The following is a 22579-nucleotide window of genomic DNA, read 5'->3' as shown; positions in this document are numbered from 1 at the left end:
ATAATATTAATATAAAAATTGAACAGAAGAAGTTACTCAGTTTTTATTTAATGATACTGGGATTTTTTTTCCAGTAAAACTGGGGGAGAAAAAAACTTGACCATTTTTTCCAATATCTTAACCGCTATTCCTGAAATACTAACTGATCTTTGATTTGCTAATTATGTCTTGGCTTTCCATAATAGGCTATCTTGCACACTTTCCATTCCTCTGGGACTCTGCATATACTTAGACTTAAACACACATCAGTGGGTTTTCAATGCCACAGCTGTATTCTCATTGAGCTCTCTTAATATCTTAAATACCTTCATAGTTCATCAACCTCTGTTCTCATATCAGTCGGTTACAGACTCAGTCAAAACACCACATTACCCCCACCTAGACGATACATACTCCCAAAGTGATCATTCAATAATTCCACTATTTCTTTTTGTCCTGCCACCTCCATCCATAAGCATTCATTAAAGTTATTCTTCCATATTATTCTTCCTATTCTACAAAAGAAAACAACTATTTCCTTTGGCCTAATTTCTACTCATATCATTTTGCCTTCCTCACCATGGTTTGTATCTTTGCTCATTGCTTTTCCTTTTAAACACGTTACACAACATTTTGCTTTTTACAAATTCAATTTAATGATTTTATCCAATAGTGCTTTCTTAAATACCTCTTGACTATTGCCCAAGTGTTACCAAGTGAAACTTCATTCCCTAGAAGTTTCTTGTTCCATAATTGGCAGTGTGGAAAAAGGACAATGGTTATCAATTTAATGTTACAAAATGTAAGGTAATGCACTTCAGGATGGGAAGATTACATACTTTGGTACTGGAAGGCAGGAAACTGACAAGGCTACAGATTTAAGGGCAATCCATAGCCTTGGATCACTCCTAAATTATCTACCATCATCATCATCTCCTTAAATCACGTTTGATGGGTTTGCAGGACTATAAAAGGAAGTCGGATAGCTGCTGCAAACCCATCAAAAGTGATCCAAGGCTATGGATTTTCCTTAAATCTATAGCCTTATCAGTTTCATGTTACAAGGCTTTGTGAACTGCTCTCTCTCAATCAGTCCTCATATCCCACATCAAAAAGACCATTTATGACCTTAGTAAGTCTTCTCTGAACCCCTTTTCAACATATCCTTATCACCATGTAAACCAGAGGACCAAATCTGTGCACAATAATCCATACAATGCCCGATCAAAGTCTTACACAAAGGAAACAGATCCTCATTATTTCTACAAGTTAAGGTCCTCTGCATTATTGCCATAATCTGATGTGATGTCTTCACAAATTGTGCAATGTGATCTATGAATTTCAGATTCTTGTCCAGCTTCAAGATCTTCACTTCTAACAAAATTTCCCCACCAAGTGTATTCTTTGCATCTCATTCTTGCCTACCAAATTTCAGAACCTTACACTTTGCAACATTAAAATGACAGTTCCATACTGTTACCCACTCATACAATCTATTCAAGTTCTCCTGTAAAGCCACAACGCCAACAGATTGTATGAGTTCAGTAAATTGTAACTGAAGCAGATAGGATTGGATGATAGACTAGTGAGTTGGATAGGTGAGTGACTATTGGATAGGTATTAGCGTGTTATGCATGTGGGGGTCACTATCTCGAAAGAGGAAAGTCATTAATGGTGTACAGCAAGGGTTAGTGTTGGGACCATTGTTATATAATCTGTATATTAATGATACTGGGATAGGTTAAACTAGTGATATACAACTGTGTGCAGATGATGCAAACTGGGCTTGATTTCCTTATCACTCTGCCCAGTTCGCATCATTCATATGCAAACGGTTGTATATCACCAGTTTAACCTATCCCAGTATCATTAATATACAGATTAAATAACAATGGTTCCAACACTAACCCTTGCAGCACACCATTAGTGACTTTCCTCTTTCGAGATAGTGACCCCCACATACATAACTTGCTAATGCCTATCCAACAGTCATTCACCTATCCAACTCACTAATCTTTCATCCAATCCCATCTGCTTCAGTTTAGTGACCTACTTGTGATGCAGCAATCTATCAGAAGGCTTTGAAAAATCTACATATACCATTGCATATTCCCTTTCTCAATACATTTCTCATCTTGTTTATAACACACAAACAATTTTGTAAAACACCACTTCACTTTAACAAACCCATGGTGACAAGCACAAAGAATAGCTTTGTTATCAACCCACTTTTGTATCCTATATCTCACTAACCTCTCCAATACCTTAACTACAACTTGAGATATACAAATCAGCCTATAATTTGTTCCCTTATCTCCACTTCTGTGAATTGCAACAATTTTGCCTTACTTCTACTACTTTGGGACATGTGCTGTTGCAAGACTCTTGTTAAATAGGTAGGCCAAGACTGATGGTAATTTACTGGAACATTCCCTCAAGGAATGTGGTGATATGTCATCAAGTCCCATTGCCTTATTGATATCTAGCTTACTTAACTCTTTATATACCTATTGGTTGCTCACCATTAAGTCCTCTCTCATTACATTCCCTACACTTCAGCTTTTGATTTCACACTGAGGATGAAATCCCCTGAATTGATCACTGAATAACTCGATTATGTACTCTGCAGCAGTTACCAATCTCCCACTTTTATCCATTAACATCATCTTATCATAATCGTTCTTCCTTTTACTTGTCACATATCAAAAAAGTCACAAGAGCTTTCTTAGCCTGATTTGCTAACTTCTGCTCATAGTGCATTTCTATTCTCCTTACCAACTGAGTCACTCTCCTGGTCTGTTCTTTATACTCTTCATGCAACTGATTATTATCATTATTCATATTGTGCTATCTCCAAAGTGCCGCCTTCTTCAAAATTATTATTACTTTATTATTATTACTACTTAACACCTCCAGAGAGTCCAAAGACTCATCGAGGGAGACACCTTCTCCAGAACTCTCCGTCTCCTCCAATCCACCAACCTTCATCACCTACACCAGCACCATCTACCGTCGACCACCACCACCACTAGTATTTTAACAGACAATCACAAACATCCATGCCCACAGTGGGATTCGAATCCGCAGCCTTTTGGCTGGAGAGCGGATATGCTAACCACTCAGCCAACCAGGCTGGCAAATATAATGCTTAATTCTCTCATTCATTCATTTCACGCCTGCTTCATTCAACATTCTGACCTTTGGAATACATTCACATATTGATGCTGTTATGTATTTTTTTGTCAGTTCCCAAGCAGCATTTATTTCCTTACTGCTCAACTCCTTATTCCATGCTATAGCTATAAATAAACTGTCTCCTAAGCTTGTCATAATCACCATCTTTGCACTTCCACATATATCCTTTCCTCAAAAGTCTTTGTATCTAGCCATAACCCATGCAATCACTTCATGATCATTCTTGCCAAATGGAGGGAAGTGTGAAATCCCATTCACAATTACATTCTCTGATGAAATGATTAGATCCAAAACTCTTAATCCTTGCATGCCCTCCTTTACATACTGCCTGAAATAATCGTCTCTCAAGCAATTCATTTTCCTTATTACCCAATGCAATGCTACCTTTTGATTCCAATCTATACCACCATAATTTAAATCACTCATAATAATTACCCTTTCCTTGTTCACTAACTGAAGTTGCTCATACATTTGTTCATTACCACCCTCCACATTCTCTGGCCTATAGCAGCATCCAACTAAATATCTCTTCCTGTCAACCTCCTCCTCACACTACACTGCCTTAAAACCATTGCTACTATTTTCCTCTTTCATGTCTACCCTATGTGAATATAATTCTTACATCATCAGCAGCACCCCTTCCCCTGCTTTCTTGTCCTTTCTGTCCTTGCAAAAAATGCTGTATCCTTCCAGCATTTCGAGGGAGACATCCTAATCTAAGATGCAATGGATGCTAATCACATTACTACTGTTTCCATTGCCAAGTACTTCAGTCTCTTCAATACCATTCTCCTGATCCTTCATTTTACCTGTTACTTCAGATCTCTTGCTTTTATCACACACACACACACACTGCACTTCCATCTAGCAACAGTTTCTCCAGTTCACTCAAAAAATAACTCATAATCTAACATTCCAAAGCCATTAAAATGCAATCTGTCATGTCTGTATAATTCCATTCTTGCCTCAAGCACATGCCATTCATCAACAAAATGCATTCCCTTCTCTTTACACAGCTCTGCCAGCATACCATTAATGATTCTAGCTCTCTGTCTCAACTCATCATTTAGATATCTCAGCAACACACTGACAACCTTTTCAACTATACTGTTATTTTTCACTTTATTAAATATCCTCCTGCTATCTACTCCTATATTCTCCTTATGCCCAACTAAATCATTTGTTCCCACAACTACCACTAACTCTTTTGCTCATTTCTGCCTCATATCCAAGGCATGAATTATCTTGCTCATCCTCCCTCTTGGATAGCAGATCTTATGGACACTCTCATTAACCAATCCTCTAACAATGGAATCTCCATGCACTGCTATTCTTGTGACACCTCCTTTTTCTTTCATTCTATTATTTTGCACACTTTCATTTGTTTTCAATAAACATCTAATATCACTCTGCATATTCTTCATTTCATTTTTCATTTGGAATAACTCTTGCTTCAAATCATGCATTCTGACAATTTCATTCCCTGTAGCTTCTGTTGCCTTGCTAATTCTTGTTCTGAGGCACCTTACTTTCGCTTCCTCATCAATACTTCCTTTTGCTCCCTTATCACTTACTTTCATTTCTTCATTCTTGTGTTCTCACTACTTCAGTCTCACTAGCTTTCGTTCTATTTCTGTTTCTTTCATTTTCGCTAACTTTCATTCCTTCAGTCTGTTTTGCATTCATTAACTCATGATGGCGTTACATAATAATATATAACAAAATATCACACTTTCTAAAAACTCATACTTACTCTCATCTCCTGTTCAATCTCTCCACAAACACATTGAAAGATATGTTTGTGGAGAGATACTGCCACACACACACACACATATATGTTGCACACACAACAATGAACCATTTGTTGAAAAATCTATGTTGTTAATGGAATTTGATTTTTATGCCATTCTCTAGCTGCACCACTTGTAGCTCACCCCGTTGACCACGTGAGTACCACCAATGTGTTCCATTCAAGGCAAAATCCAGAAATTCAGCCACATCTTTACTGTACACAGATCTGATCACTGGGTTTCTTGGAGATCAGAAGGTAGTGGAGAGAATTCATAAATGAGTGATCAAGCTTGTGACAGGTCTGTGAAATGCTCATTAAAGAGAAATTGAAGGTGTATGAATTGCTGATTTTAGTTAACAGGCAGAGGTGAGAGGACATGACAGAAACTTATAAGTTACTAAAAGAATTCCATAAGACTGAACACAAAAGAAATTTTTCAACACATAATGAGTATGGAAAGAACAAGCCACATGTAAGTTGTGTAAAAGTATGGTTAGTAAAGATATGCAGACCAGATTTTTTGCTTCGAGAATGGTGAATGAGGGGAATGGATTACTAGAGGTGATTGTGGGTGCCCTGATGGTGAATGAGTTTAAGGACAGGTATGATAGGTATTGTGTGAATAATGGGTAGCATGGGTGTCCTGTGATGAGCCCTCTGACTCATGGAGGATACTCATATAATAATAATAATATTATTATTATTATTATCCAGGCCTCCATGGAGTCAAAAGACTCATCGTAGGAGGTCATTTTTAGGAAACACAAAGTTTATCATACAACTCCATAAACCCATTGACCATTCCTGCTCCAACCACTCTCTCAGGCAATGCATTCTAAGGTTCAACCACCCTCCACGTAAAGAAACCACTCCTCACCCTCTTGCACACAGCCTCCTTTCATAACTTCCAGGGATGGCCCATTGTCATCGCTCCTTCCCGCCATTCCACCAAGTGAAAGAACTCTCCAATGTCTACCCTGTAACTGCCTCTCAACAGTTTAAAAGTCTCGATTATATCATCTCTCCTTCTTCTATCCACCAAACTCTGCAGTCCACATTCCCTCAGTCTATCCTCATAACTCATTGTACAGTCCTGAAAACATCTCTGTATCCTTTCCACAGTCAATTTATATCCTTCAAATCCTGGGGACCAAATCTAAGAACAATAGTCTAAGTGTGGTCTGATCAGGGTCTTATACAACGGAATGATAACTCTTTTATCTCTGCATTTATTTGTCCTTCTCAGTACTGCAGCAATCCACTGAGTTACCCTCACCACCTTTGTAACATGCTCCATGAATTTCAGATTTCTATCAATCATCATCCCCAGATCTCTTGTCTCCCCTACCTCCTCCAATACAGCTCCTCCAATCGAATATGCATCCTCCCATTGATGGATCCCAAACCTCAAGACTTTACATTTTGTTGCATTGAACCGAAACCCCCATTCATTTGCCCATCTGTCTAGTTTATTCAAATCCTCTTGCAGAGCTGCCACATCTGCACTATTACTGATAACCCTTCCCAGCTTCGCATCATCCGCAAACAATTGAATGTCCTCTGGCAATCCATTGAGAATATCATTGATATAAAGGTTGAACAATACAGGTCCCAGTACTGAGCCCTGTGGAAACTCCACTTGTAACCTTCTACTACCTTGATATTGCCCCACCATACACAACTCTTGCATGTAGAGGCTTAAGTGCTGTGAGGACATCATGTTGGAGGCTTAATGGAATGTATACAGCACTCAGAAAGGATTAACATAGGTTTAATACCTCCTATATTTCGTCCTAGTCATTAAGACATCCCCAAAGATGTCCTAGTGACTAGGACGAAATATAGGAAGTATTAAACCTATGTTAATCCTTTCTGAGTGCTGTATACATTCCATTAAGCCTCCAACATGACATATACAACTTTCTGATACCTATCAGTCAGCTAATCCTGAATCCATTTGACTAACCCGACATTTAAACCCATGTGCTGCAACTTAAATATCAGCTTATCATTGGCACCCTGTCAAACGCCTTTGCAAAATCCAAAAAAATGGCAGTATATGCCTTTCCCTCATCAACTGCTCTTGTCACTTTATTATAAAAGGCAATCATATTACTAAAGTAAGAGTGCCCCTTAACAAATCCATGTTGATTCTCATAGATAACATTACCCCCATCTGCCCAATGCTGTATATAGTCCCGCACTAATTTCTCCAAGACCTTAACAACTACTGATGACACACAAACAGGCCTATAATTAGACACTTCCAGTCTGCTACTGCCCTTATGCAGCAGCTATCTTACCTATAATATTTTTCTTCACATTGTTTCTTTTTTCTAGAAAGGTCGTTTATATATAGGAAGAAAAGAGGAAGTGTAAGTACAGAGCAGTGGGTTATGTCTACATTGGTGGACAAATCTGAATATGCTTCCTCTCTCACCATTGAATGCGTGTCATCTACCATTACATACATTCTATGGCCAGAGAGGAAGCTGATGAATCAATTATAAAGGAACAGCAGGCTACAGAATGGTAGTTTGCTGAGCAGGCTCTGGGTGAAACCCCACTCAAATGCCATAGAAATGTTGATTGATCTTATGAGTTTCTCCAAACCTTTCCTTAGTTTTTGGCTGCCAAAGGTGGATGGTGAAAACTAGAAGATTAGCATTATAGATCAAGAGTGGCAGAATCCAAATTGCTGGTAACTTTTTCCAGCTTTGAGAGAAGTGAAGTAAGAGAATTGGACTACAGTTTGTTGGCTGACTTTTATCACCTATTTTTGCAAATGGGTTTATTGTATGTTTATTTCCATGCTGTAATATAGATGCCAATTGGGTAGTAAAGATTGAAGAGACAATATGGGATGACTTACCGGTCTGGTTGGCCGAGTGGTTAGTGTATCTGCTCTCCAGCCAAAAGGCTGCGGGTTCGAATCCTGCTGTGGGCATGGATGTTTGTGATTGTCTGTGAAAATACTAGTGATGGTGGTAGTCAGCAGTAGATGGTGTTGGTGTAGATGATGAAGGTAGTTGCAGTTGGTGGAGATGGAGAGTTGTAGAGCAGGTGCCCCTCCCTCGATGAGTCTTTGGGCTCCCCGGAGGTGTTACATAATAATCTTTATCAAGTGCTAATTCTGGAGCACAGTAGGAAAGGGTGCTGTCAGAAGCAGATGACTCACTGGTCCAAGTTATTCAGGATTCTTCCTATTTCATTCTGAGTAGAGATGGCATGGAATGAGCCATTAGAAACTGTAAATTAGTAATGGTAATTAGTAACGGTATTACTATTGCTTTGCCTTAATCATCAATGCAAGAGCTGGAAGAAAATGTGATGGCAATAAGCCAGCTTTATCTCTGAATGATGTTGTAATAGTACCATATCTGGATATGATGGCAGGAAACACGAATATGTAAAAGATGTGCCCAATGGTTTTGGCAAAGGACTAAGAAAACTCAACTGCCATTTGAAAATGCAAGTTTGCAACATTTGACCTTTCACAATTGGATTCCCCCCCCACCAGTTAGGAAGAGCTGCAGTATAGAATGAATGCTGGAGTTTTGATGTTAAGCCACTTGTGATATGCTGAAATTTTTTCTTGAACTGCTTTGGCTCACTTGTTGGACAATAATGATTTGAACAGTAGTCTGGAATTGGGCACAATGAAGGCTAAAGGCTTTTAATGCCAGAGGTTCACAAAACTAAGAATGCTTGGGTGAAGAATTGTTGTTCCACGGGTAAGGAAATTTGTACAAGGTTCTCATCCCTAGAGTTATCTAGAGAAGAACTTAGTGAATTTAGAAGGAGAGCTTCTTAAACAGTCAAGGGTTTTAGTAGAACAATAAGGATTAGCTGGTATTCTGAGGAGTAGATGAACTATCTCTGTCAGGTGTGTGCTAATGGCAAATACCTCAGCATCCATGCCTGCTTGATCAGTGGAATTGGAGAAGCCAATATGAGTTCATCAAGCTTCAATGATATTATGCAACATCAAAACAATAAATAATACATATTCATACATATTCAACATATTCATTATTCTAATATTTTAATGGTTTTTGAACCAGTATCTTGAGAGCACAACTACTTGTATTATTATTGCATTGATGCATTAGTAATAATGAGCACAGCAAACAAATCAAGCTATAATGGATGAAGGACCTAAATTCCTAACCCGGAACTCTCTACAACAAATGAACAAATCTCAAATCTGCTCAACTTTGCAATACTGTTCTCGTTTTTAGGATGGTGCACCAAAAGAGCTCCCTGAAAATTTTGGATGCTGTTTAGAGAAGAGTTGTTTAGGTGATCAATGATCCTCTGTGACTGAGACTCCCTTTCAATTCACTGTCTCACAGACAATCTGTTTCAGTTTATGTCTTTTCTGCTCCACTCAGCTGGAATCTATCATACTTCTGCATTCTAGCAGCTACCCAACTTCCTAAAGTCTTTTACAGTTCTCCCAAAACCCATCAATCCTTTTTCTCCTCTTCATTCTACTCCTGTTACTGGATTAAAAACCTAAATGTTAAAATATGATTAATCTTCTGTCTGATGCTTGTCATAAATTTCATATTTGCATTTGCCTGAATGTAGATGTTTTACTTTTTTTATTTATATTATCATATATGTGTATCTTATCTATATTCATGTGTATTTTATCTTATTGTCTTTTAACCATGTATACAAGCCATATGATAAATAAATAAATAAATCTACCTCTTTTCTCTAAAACAATCTTCCTCATGAACTGTTCTCCAGCAATTAAAAAAAAAACTGGTTGTTATAATTGCTGGAGAACAGTTCATGAGGAAGATTGTTTTAGAGAAAACAATATGATATGATAAATAAATAAATAAATCTACCTCTTTTCTCTAAAACAATCTTCCTCATGAACTGTTCTCCAGCAATTAAAAAAAAACTGGTTGTTATAATTGCTGGAGAACAGTTCATGAGGAAGATTGTTTTAGAGAACAGAGGTAGATTTATTTATATCAAAAATATCAATAGGTTCCTTCTCTCATAACTCATTCCCTATATATCGCACCAGTGTGCTATATGTTTTGCAATCTCTCATGTGTTGGACCAATATAAAAAAAAAAATATATATAATTAATTAATAATAATATATTAAACTTGACAAAACTATTTTCTTGTTTGATTCTTCACTCAAGTGATCATGTGTGAAGTATTTTCTTGAATAGTTTACACGTAGATTATTATTATTGCATGGGCGCCTCCATGGAGTCCTAACACTCATCATGGGGGGGATCCAAACTATAAACACAATACCTATCATATCGCTCCTTGAAACCATTAATAGACAAATCACTCACAACCGACTCACGCAACCCATTCTATTCATTCATCTCTCCAAATGAAAAATCTAGTCCTCATACCCAGGGATGACCTCTTGTTCAGCTTCCTCTAGCCAAGTGCTGATATAAAGGATATAGAGGTGTTGTCTTTATGTCAATTGCCTTGGTATCCAGTATTGCAAAGCACGCTTCCTTTTGGACAAATATATTGTTATCCATTATGGAAAAGGTCACTATCCAGACTGGTTTAAATCTGTATTGAGATCTTATCGCTGAGAGGTAGACCCAGGAAGCTATTGATGTTAAATCAATACATAAGTTGTATATTTTCCATATATAATTAGAAAAATTATGTATCACCATATTATTAAAATTCTCCAGATCAGAGATAGTTGTAGATAGTTTAGATTTTGACCTCAATAAAGGTCAAAATAAAACAGGCTTGGGTGATGACGTTTACCATAATGCAGAGCAGTGTACATATCCAAAAGTCAGTGCAATTTGCATTACGGGATAAGGCAATTGATGCGAAGTATATGGTCTCTATATTTGAGTAAACCAGTAGTGAAGATACTTCATGCATTTAACTTTGCTTGGCTAAAGGATTAAAACAAGAACATAATTTCTTTTCAAGTATAACATATTTTGTAACCAAGCAAAAAAAAAAAAAAAATCTACAATAATAATAATAACAAAGAGAGATTAAAAGGTTTAATAATATGTTTTTTGTTTAATTTCTATATAACTAGTGTAAACTGGTCTCCAGAAATACTGAGAGTTTCCAGCAAACCTAAAATGATATTAAATATTATCTTAATAGACTACATATTTTAATATTTCAAAAAATGGTAAAAATTTTCTTTTATGAAAAGATATGGTTTCAATCAAAAAGATATTGTAGCCTGGCAATAATTCCTTAGTCCACAACAGAAAGGCATGTTTATTTTAGATATTTTTAAGCATAAAGGTGGTTGCAAATCATGAAAATGATGCCTACTTATTCTACTATTGTTTATCTTTCTGACTTACAGAAAGATAAACAATATTTCATATTTCATATATGAAATATGAAATATGATTCACTGATTTCATACACTCACTTTAAGCTGTCTTCCTGACCATATATATATATATATATATATATATATATATATATATATATATATATATATATATGGTTAGGAATATATATGGTTTAATAATATGTTTTTTGGAATATATATGGTTTAATATATATTCAGGAATATTATGTCAGGAATATATATGGTTTAATTATATATATATTATATATATATATATAATAAATGAAAAATTAACTTAATTTAAAATAAAAAAAAGCCTTTTAACTGAGACTATATCAGGCTCAGATATTTACTATTTATAATTATGATTTATTGATATATTTATATTTATTAAAAATATTTATTTAAAAAAATGTGCATTTATGATGTAACTCCTAAATGCACGTTTTTGACATAACTCCTAAATGCACATTTTTGACATATGGAACGTTAGAGCTGTGACTAGGCTAAGGGTTTCTTTTAAATTTTTATTTATTTGTTTGTTGGAAATACTATTCTAGAGACCAAACACAGAACTTTTTTAAAATCCCCTTCAATTCTCAAATAAGTGTGTAACAGTGATCTCCAACCTAAAGACAATGACATGTAAAATCTCTCATGATAAGTGACTTTGTAACTTATCATGTTTGGTTTTATGCTTTTTTATTTAGGAGAATGTACTCAGAAAATTGTTAAATTTTGATTGAAATAATCTTTTTTGTAATATTATTGTGTATTGAGCCTTTGTTAAAATAATGTGGTGCATGACGTCATTGAGTAAGGCAATTAAGTAATGTTAAATCAGTAAGTCTAATGCTAAAGTTAGTGAAGATTTCTGAGAACTGCCATAAATGGAAAATTCCAAAGACCCATGAAGAATGATGTCATCATATCCAGAAGTCAATACATGACCATAGTTGCCACAGATAAAGAATTCCAAAGACAAGGGAAGAATGACAGCATGTCCAGAGGTAAATATGTGACCAGTTTCAAGAGATGCACGCATGTGCACAACAGAGAGCTGGGCCTATATACAGCAGCTCGCCGGAAGGGAAATTTGTCTTAGGATTTAATAGGCCTTCTCTTGCTTGAGATCACCATCACACAAGATTTTGTTGTCAGGAATTGAAAGAGAAGTAAAGGAAAGAGCTGCACATGGCCGCAATGGTAAGGATCCAATAAGGAAAGGCACAGTTGACTACTTGAACAAGGAAGAAATTTAGTGGGAAAACAGAAACAAGTAGTCAGTAAGCAGAAAGAAAGATAAGAAGAAGACTTAAGTATGAACAAAAGGGTAATGTGAAGGACTGTATGCTGAAAAGGAATTGTAAGTAGTTGTAATGCATGTAAAGTGCATTCTTGTTCAGTATTACAACTAAACAAGAATGCATGTAAAGTGCCTATGTTTGTGAGATATTGTATATTAACCCTTACCGGCCATTATGGATCAAATATGCATCCTCATACACTTCGTATCCATCATATATTTCAATATGCACTTTGCATCCATGATAACCTTGATGTTTATAGACGTCTTGGCCAGTAGCGTGGTTAATGGTGAATTAGGCTTAACCAAGGTATGTCTTATATTCAAGTAATGTTTTTGCAAGAGTGTGGTTAACAGGGGTGTTAGAGCTGGGTTCTTTACTTTTAGAGTGGTAAATGAGTGGAATAAGCTGCCAGAGTCTGTTGTGGGTGCTATGATGGTGAACGAGTTCAAGACAAGGTATGATAGATACTGTGAGAACGTAATCGCATAGTTGTGTGGACATGATGTTTAGGGCCTCCCTCGATGAGTCTAAGGACTCCTGGAGTCGCCCGAAATAATAATAATAATAATAATAATAATAATAATAATAATAATAATGTTAAGCTAAGCTGTGAATTAGCTTAGAACTAAACTTTAGAGTAGAATGAATTGAGAGTAGCAAGAAAACTGTACTGACTTAGTGTATATACTGTATCATTCTGTAAATATTCCTTTAGACTTAATTAAATGGTTTGCAAACAACACACATTGGACTGAATCTGTCGATGCACTATCCCCCCAAAAAATTCAAACCTGCATGAGATAGAAGTTATATGATTTATATTTATGCCATGACTAGTTTAAAGTAAGAATAATATAAGCGGGGAATATGAAAATATCTGCTTTGTCTTTGGTTTAATCTCTTATTATATCACACTCAATATATAGTTTAACTGGAGTAGTTGTTAAACAAATAAATTTGTTAGACTATAGAGCGTGAGAAATAAGATATAGTAGAAACAACTAGATGGCAGCAGTCAAGAGTTAAGGCAGCTGACCATTCATGATAATTAAGTAAAGAGAAAACAAAGACAAAGCAGGGTAGTGGAAGTACGTAGTGTAACAAAATGGTGCAGTCAAGCCACACAAACATCCATTCTTGCATCAAGACAAAGTGGCAGAAATATTCACTATGATGTAAAACTAAAGGCTTATTCTCCATATACTTGCAATAAATAACATGTAATTTAATTACTTTTTCCTTCTTCAAAACAGCTTACAATTTCTTTCACAGAATGGAGGATGCACAGATGTGTATTGACAATAGGACGACCTTGACACCACCTCAAACAACTACGAGAAACACCCCGATCACGACAGCACTTTCGATGATCACTTCCATCTATAAAAAAAAAAAAAAAAAAAAAAGGAAAGAAAATTTTCTGTGATTCACTGTGATAATTTAATGGGAACTGAATTTGGAGGACATAACACATTCAAGGAAGAGAAAACATTGTTAATTGTAGTACAAAAAGTATTCCTATTTAAAATGAAGAACAACCAAAAAAAAAAAAAAAAAAGGTGTTAATAGTAGCAAATGGTTGGAAATGAAATGGACAGCAGAATAATACACATAAAGGAAAAATATTGGGAACATTATTCCAAACAAGTGAAATGAAACTTTTACAGAGCACAGAAACAAATATAGAAAATAATCTGAACCAAAGAAAAGAAAGATATTAATATATAACTAAACCAGCAAGAGGAAGAGTATAACAAGGATAAAATTTTACCAAATTATATGAAGGCAAAGGAGGAATAAAAGTGTCAGAAATTTAAAGACAACAGAAAACATGTAAGCAACCAAAATAAACAGCAAATGAACAGAAGTAATAATCTCAAAACTGAAGAACAGGAAATTAGCTGGAATAATGTAATTTATAATGAATGCTAAAATATGGATGTAAAGAAAGAAACAAACATGTGAGAAGCTTATCTTCAACTCCCCAAAATTCAGTCAGCATTACAGTACCAATATTTATAAAACTGAAGATAAAGCTTATCTTCAACTCCCCAAAATTGCAGTCAGCATTACAGTACCAATATTTATAAAACGGGGAATAAACTTCATAGTAAAAATTGAGGAATATTATTGTGTACTATCCTTAAAAATGCAGACAAAAATTATAAAAGAAGAATTAGAATAACAAGTAAATTATAATGAACAACACATATTCCATAAGGAGAAAGAATGTCTCTTCTTCTTCTTCCTATTATGAATATAGGTCAACTAGTCTGTTTTAGTCTAATGGCATGGCTTCTTGGTCTTCCAGTTCTTTTTCAATTTTCCTGTTTATGTTATTATTATTATTCCAAGAATTCCATGGAGTAAAACAACTAATCATGGGAGGGCAACTATGACACATACAGTTTATTGTTTATTGTATGTGTCATCACTTAAATACATCCACTGTCTCCACACCACCACCACTCTCTGAGCCAATGCATTCCAATTACCTACCACTCGTCAAGCAAAAAACCAACTACTCACTCCCCTTCTCTCCCCCTCCCTGTTCATTCCCCTTATAAAGCTTCCAGGGATTGTCTCTTGTTATCCCCTCTGTCTCCACTCATTCTATAAAATATCTGATCTACATTAATCCAGTAATAATCCCTTATCCTACTTATATGTCTTGATCATGTCCCCACTCATTCTTCTATCTACTACACTACAATTTGAATATCCTCAATCTGTCTGCACACTCAGCATTTCAAAGGGGCTAGAAACCATCTTAGTCAAACCATCTCTGAAACCTTTCCATCATATAACAGTAATCCATATGCAGTCTGATCAAAGCCTTATACAATGGAATCATAAGATCTTTACTCCTATGTGTAAGTGCCTTCTGCATCATTGCCATAATGTGCTGTGCTCTCCTTGAAATTTCAGGTCCCTGTCTGCCAACACCACCTGATCCCTAATCTCATCTGCTTCCTCTGAGATATCTGCACCAATCTACTCTTCTGTGCTTACTGAATATTACAACATTACACTTTGCTATATTGAACTGGTAGCCCCCACTTATGTGCCTATGCATCCAGTCTATTCTAGTCAATTGTATGTAGGTATGTATGTGTACAATAATTCTGGGAATTTGTTATTGTCCATTTGATTTAGATGTTCTACCACTTTTATTTATATTTAATTATGTAGTCAGTTATAGGTTTTATATTCACAGATTTTAAAATTTCTTCATTAGTTTGTGATCCCACATAATATGCCAAGTTGTTTGCATCTCTGCACCTTGACTTGAATTCATTTTTCATTTTTGTATGGTCAGTGTTTCACTTCCATATAAGAAAGATGGTTTAGAATAGACATTATACAGTCTGAATCAAATATGTTTTTGTAATAGGATGGCTAAATACGTTATGTATTATGCCAGTTATAATAGCTAAATTTGATAGATTAATGTCTATCTATTTTGAATCCTCATATGGTAGTACATTCACGTATCTGAAATATTTTATTATTCAACCATTCTTTGATTTACTTTCTTTTTCTCTCCTGAATGCCATTATTTTCTGAGAATTTCTTTATTATCATCATCAATAAATTATTTATTTATTAGAATTAATAATGATTAACAATTCATTTATTATTATTATTATTATTATTCCAGACCTCCATGGAGTCATAAGACTCGTTGCAGAAGACCCATCTTACACAACACAAAGTCTATCATACTACTCCTTAAATCCAATTACCATCTGTAGATCCACCACTCTATCAGATAATGAATCACTTGGTCCAATCAACCCTCTATGCAAAAAAAGTTACTTTTCACTCTACTTCTGACCACCATCTTTTTCAACTTCCAGGAATGAACTCTTTTCCATGTCAATTCTCTTTGTTCTACTATATGAAAAAGCTCTCATCTCAATCTTATAAATATCTCTCAAAAGTTTAAATGTCTCAATCATATAATCTCCTCATCTTCTATCCACCAAACTATGTAATTTGCATGCACTCAGGTTCTCATAACTACTATTGTAGAGACATGATATCACTTTTGTCTGTTTATCCTCTCCAAGGTTAACTTATCCTCTTCAAATGGACTATTGTGCCCAGATTTGGTCACCTGGTTTTCAGAAGGATGAAGAGATGTTGGAGAGGGTCCAAAATCGACTGACTAAGGTAGTTTCTGACCTCTGGAATGTCGAGTACGAGGAAAGATTGAGAAGATGTAATTTGCAGAGCCTGGTGGACAGGAGGAAGAGGGGAAGATATGATAGAGACCAACAAGTTGATAAGGGGTTGTTATAGGATCAATGCTGGAGAGGTTCTGCAGAAAATAGTGGGAGATCAGGGGAGAACCAGAAGTCATCCCTGGAAACTGAATAAAGAGGGTGTGAGTAGGGGAGTGAGAGGCAGGTTTTTTTCATCTAGAGTTGTAAATTATTGGAATGCCTTGCCTGAGAGTGTGCCTGCAAGGAGTTTGAGTGTGTTTAAAACACGGTATGATGAGCTGTGTGTGTGTGTGTGATAAAAGGGCCTCCCAGATGAGTCTTTGACTCCATGAGGTCTTGGGGTAGTAGTAATAATAAATCCTGGTGACCAAATCTGGGCATAATAATCCAGATGTGGCTCGACCAAAGCATTATACAATGGAATCACCATTCTTATCTCAAACTGTCTAAAACACTGCAGGAATTCTCTGTTCCCTTCATCACCAGTGCAATATTTTCCATAAACTTCAAATTTTTACCTACTATCATCCCAAGATCCCTTCCTTTTCCATTTTCTCTATTATAGATCCATCAATAGAGTTTGCATTCTCCACTGGTGGATCTCAAATTTCAAAACTTCACATTTATTTCATTGAACTGAAATCCCCATTCATTTCCTCACCCATCAAGCTTATAGATTTAAATCCACCTGAAGGGCCACCATCAGTACTATTACTAGTAAACCTTTGAAGCTTCACATCATCTGCAAACAGTGATGTCATTCCTGAAAAACAGTTACATCAATATAGTACACAGCCTTAATCTCTTGACTCCAAAATACAACACCTTGCACTTATTAATATTGAAATTGTAGCCACTCATTTGTCCAAACTAAAAGTCTATTTAAATCTTTCTGAACAAAAATAGCAGCGCAGCTATAACCTTCCTCTTCCTTGATACTGCTCCCTCATACACAATTGTCTGATATCTACAAGATGTTCAATTTCCGATCCATTTCACTAATCTGATATCTAATACCACCAATTCACTTTCTGTATTCTTGATACACCTGTCATTTGTATAAAGGAACATCAATGAACTGTCACCATTTCCAATCCAGTTCACTAACCCTGATATCTAATTCCATGTGTTGCAATTTAAATCAACTTATCGTGTGGCACTCTATTAAATGCCTTTGCAAAATCCAAAAAAAAAAAAAAAAAAAATGGCAATATATGCATTTCCCTTGTCATATACTCTTGTCAGTTTATTATAAAAGGGAAGCAAATTAGTGAAATAAGAGCTCCCTTTAACAAACTCATGCTGATCTTTCACAGATAATAATACCCTCATCTGTCAATTTTGTATATGATCGCTCACTACTTTCTCCAAAAGCTTACTGACCACAGAAGAAATACAAACTAATCTATATAGTTTGATGCCTGCATTCTATCACCACTCTTGTGCAATAGCACTATCTTATCCTCCTTTCACCTACTGGGTACTTGACCAGTAGCTAGACTTTCACTGAACAACTAGGTCAATGGAACTATCCATTCCTTAGAATAATCTCTTAAAACACATGGTGAAATCACAACCAGCCCCACTGCCTTAACTTCCAGAGTACTTAATATACGAAATACATTCTCCTCATGCACTTCTAAGCTTCAACCCTTCCCATCCCTCCAGGAATAAAACTTGATCATATAACCTGAATAATGCCTGATTACCCTACCTATCTTTGCATCATCAGCAAACAGGTGTATAAACCTGTGAAATCCTTCCTAATGTAGTGTATGTATAGAATGAATAACCATGTAAGAAGGACTGTTCCATGTGATACACAACTGGTTGCCTTAAATCTTGCCAACTCACATCTCTCATATAAAACTTTTTGATATCTGTCATTCAGTCATCCTCTTATCCACACTAATATTTTATAATCCAATCCCATATCCTTGAATTTATGCGATAGTATTCCATCGTATTCTGTCAAAAGCCTTAGAAAAATCTAAAAGGATTTAACTCAATAATAACATTATTATAAAATGTGAGCAAGTTGCTTAAATATGACCTTCCTTTAATAAACCCATGCTGTTTATTGCAAAGATTCTCTATCAACTTTTCAAGGAGCATGGAACTTTATCAAGTGAGTTCAGATCCCCATCAAGTAGGATGATGGTCTCACACCACCAAAAAAATAAAAAAATAATCTTTCATCAACACCACCTCGGTTACTAGTACTTCAGAATTCCTTGAATATTAGTAATACCACATTCAGTTCTACTGTTTTGTTTTAATTTATGGGCTCACTATTGATGCTACCTAGCTGTTAAGTTTTATAATTGCTTCTACAATTCTTATATCAGCATTTTCAATTTTTGATTATCTGCTTTACTTTCAACCTAGCTCTCAGATCCATACATATTCACAATGGTTCAGTGAAAACTGGGCAACAGGACAAGTAGGTGATAGGTTTACTGGGAGACAACCTAATTAGGTCAAAGTTTAAAAAATATTTTTCTCATGTGTAAAATATGCTAAAAAAAATGAAAATAGCTAAAAACTGTCCATGTAAGGTCCAAGTTTCAAAAGACATTATTACACATAAAATAGAATTCTTCTAATGAAAAAAGATAGAATAATTAAAAAATGGTGGAGCAAGCTCCAATGATATTTACCCATAATGTGAACTTAGCTCCTAGGAGCTGTATTACTGTTCCAAATTATGAGAAAAGGTCACTACCCAAACCGGTTTCAACATTTATTGAGGTCTCATCAGTGAGTAGGTAGACCAAGTTAATATCAAGTTTGTAGTGAACAGAATTTACAACCCCTCTATGAGTATTGCCGAGAGGTGTCCTAATAAATTATTAGATATATGAAGAGCCAAAGGCTTCAATTCGGTGACATATGACTTGTTTAAGTTAAGGGATATTGCATCCCATATCATTTCTCAGCCGAATACGAAACTCAAAGAGTTTCATGCCGAATATAGTAAAAATTATATTATATTATATCACTATATCACTTACTATAGTTTTCATTATATTCGGCATGAAATGCCGAATATAGTAAAAACTATAGTAAGTGAGAAACGATATGGGATGTAATATCCCTTTTATAGTTTCTGTATTTGGCTTTGAAATAATGCTGGATTTAATATCCACTTGATTTTTATAAATATTTATAAATATATTACATCCCATATCGTTTCTCAGCCGAATAAGAAACTCAAAGAGTTTTAAAACTGGCCTTCTCTCATAATGTTGAACAATAATACAGCTCCTAGGAGCTAAGTTCACATTATGGGTAAATATCAAGAATAGTGATCAGAGCTTGCTCTGCCTTTGACATGAGTTGCCTCACTTGCACTACCTTAAGGGTCAGTTGCTGCAGTATCCAGGTATTTGCTTACGCTTGGAATCGCCGAACTTTATATAGTTTTTACTATATTCGGCATGAAACTCTTTGAGTTTCATATTTGGCTGAGAAATGATATGGGATGTAATATCCCTTAACTTAAACAAGTCATATGTCGCCAAATTGAAGCCTTTGGCTCTTCATATATCTAGTAATTAAAAAATGTTCCATTTAGGTCCAAGTTTAAGAAGACTTTCTTTTAAAACAAAATAAAATATTACATGATAAAAAGAAGTAAATTAAGTAATTATAGAATGCCCAGGTTAGGTCCAAGTTTAAAAAGTATTAATAACACATAAAACGAAATAAACCTTGTTATGCAGATGGAACAAAATTGTATCCTAACCTCTAAGCAGAATAAAATCTGACTATTATCTTTGAATTCTTGATGCCATGCAACTAAACTCTTCATCTGTTCATTTCTTGCTAAAGTATTATTGCACAGGTTCTGTCTCATGTTTCTTTGGCCAGTTTTAAACTGAAGTATAGCAGCCTCAGTAACATATTGCTCCTTCTGTAGTTTGTCTAGCATTGAAAATATCAACACATTGGAAAGGATACTTTTAGCTGGTCCATCTGTCCAGTTGTCTGTGAACCATTCACAACATATTCTGGCAATTTATTCCATTCACCCACAATCCATGTAAAAAATCCACTCCCCACATCCTTTTTTCACTCCTATACAACTCCAGTGATGTCATCTGATTCTTTTCCTGTCACCTTCTACTCTTTTTTATAATCCTATTTATTAATCTGATAAAATTCCCTCACTAACTTAAATGTCTCTATCATATCATATGGAGGTGTCACAAAATAATAATAATAATAATAATAATAATATCATCTCTTTTCTGCCTATCCCCAAACTCTGTAATTTACATTCCTTTAACCTATTACCATATCCAACATTCCAAAGTATTGATATTTCTTTAGTCATTCATCACTAGACCTCCAATGTTTCCACAATGAAAACTAGGTGACTAAATTTGAGTACACTATATAAAGGACTGGTCAGACCACACTTGGACTACTGTACTCAAATTTAGTCACCTAGTTTTCATTGTGGAAACATTGGAGGTCCAGTGAGATGAAATATCAATACTTTGGAATGTTGGATATCGTAATAGGTTAAAGGAATGTAAATTACAGAGTTTGGGGATAGGCAGAAAAGAGATGATATTATTATTATTATTATTATTAATTATTATTATTATTAGCCCTACTCCATATTATAGTGGCAATGCAATATGCAGTATTTGCAACACTTGCAATGTGCCCTCTAAACTTCAGCCTATCATCAACCAGATCTTGAATTTCATCCACTTCCTGAAACACAGTTCCATCAATATAGTACACAGCCTTATATGACTCCAAAATACAACACCTTGCACTTATTAATATTAAAATTGTACCCACACTCATTTGTCCAAACTAAAAGTCTATTTAAAAAAAAGTCTATTTTTCTTTCTGAAAAAAATTAACATCAACAGTGCAGCTATAATTCTTCCCAACTTGACATCATCAGCAGACAGAAGATCCCAGACAATCCATATGAAATATCATTAAAAATAACTTAAACAGAAGAGCTCAAGAACAGACACCTGGAGCACACCACTAGTTGCCTTCCTCTTTTTTTTTTTTTTTTTTTTTTTTTTGAGATACTGTACCATCATACACAACTTGCTGGTATCATTCAGAGAGCCAATCTTTAATCTATGTAACCAATTTATTATCTGTTCCCATCCTCTACAGCTTGTACACTAACCTGTATACAAATCAAGTAGATTTGCTAAAACAAGATATATCATACAAACCAATGCTGACATCATCAAGAATCCTATATCCATCAACCTAATTTTGCATTTGATTCCCAACTTAATAAAAAAAAAATTAAATAAAAATAAACAAAAAAAACTTCTTTAATACCTTGGCTGCAACTGCAAATATACAGAGTAGTCTAAATTGGAAACTTTGGTTTCCAATTTAGAAGACTAATTTGCCTTCTTTCCACTCCTTAGGAATCTTTCCCACTGACAGACTTTCATTAAATGACTAGGTCAAAGGTATAACTAACTGTTTTGAATATTTCTTAAAATTACACAGTGATGTCATTCATTCCCACAGCTTTATTAACATCTAACCCAATCAACACCTGATCACATCTGATTCTTTCACCTCCAATTCTCCTAATACTTCCTTCCCTTCTACATGTTGCACAGCATCATTTACACCAATTATGATATACATCAGTGAAGTGTTCATTAAATAATTCCACTATATGCTTTGCAATGGTTACCTTATTACAATAACAACCCATCAGTGTCAATCTGCCATA

The 22579-nt window shown here is 35.2% G+C and overlaps 1 protein-coding gene across 3 annotated transcripts in view; it reads right to left on the bottom strand.

Moving 5' to 3' along the window:
- LOC150110505 (Ig-like and fibronectin type-III domain-containing protein 1) overlaps window positions 1-22579 on the bottom strand; it is a 325466-nt gene that overhangs the window by 41588 nt on the left and 261299 nt on the right. For all 3 annotated transcript variants that reach the window (XM_090394289.1, XM_090394271.1, XM_090394280.1), the window contains exon 22: window positions 13847-13993. In XM_090394289.1, coding sequence (XP_090250415.1) covers window positions 13847-13993 — 147 coding nt within the window. The remainder of the gene's footprint in view (window positions 1-13846; window positions 13994-22579) is intronic.

The sequence above is a fragment of the Typopeltis vanoorti genome, chromosome 1, assembly GCF_054136105.1.
Source record: "Typopeltis vanoorti isolate ZY-2024b chromosome 1, IOZ_Tvanoo_1.0, whole genome shotgun sequence".
Taxonomy (NCBI): domain Eukaryota; kingdom Metazoa; phylum Arthropoda; class Arachnida; order Uropygi; family Thelyphonidae; genus Typopeltis; species Typopeltis vanoorti.
The sequence above is the reverse complement of the archived record's forward strand: the minus strand, read 5'-3'. Positions and strand labels throughout refer to the sequence as shown.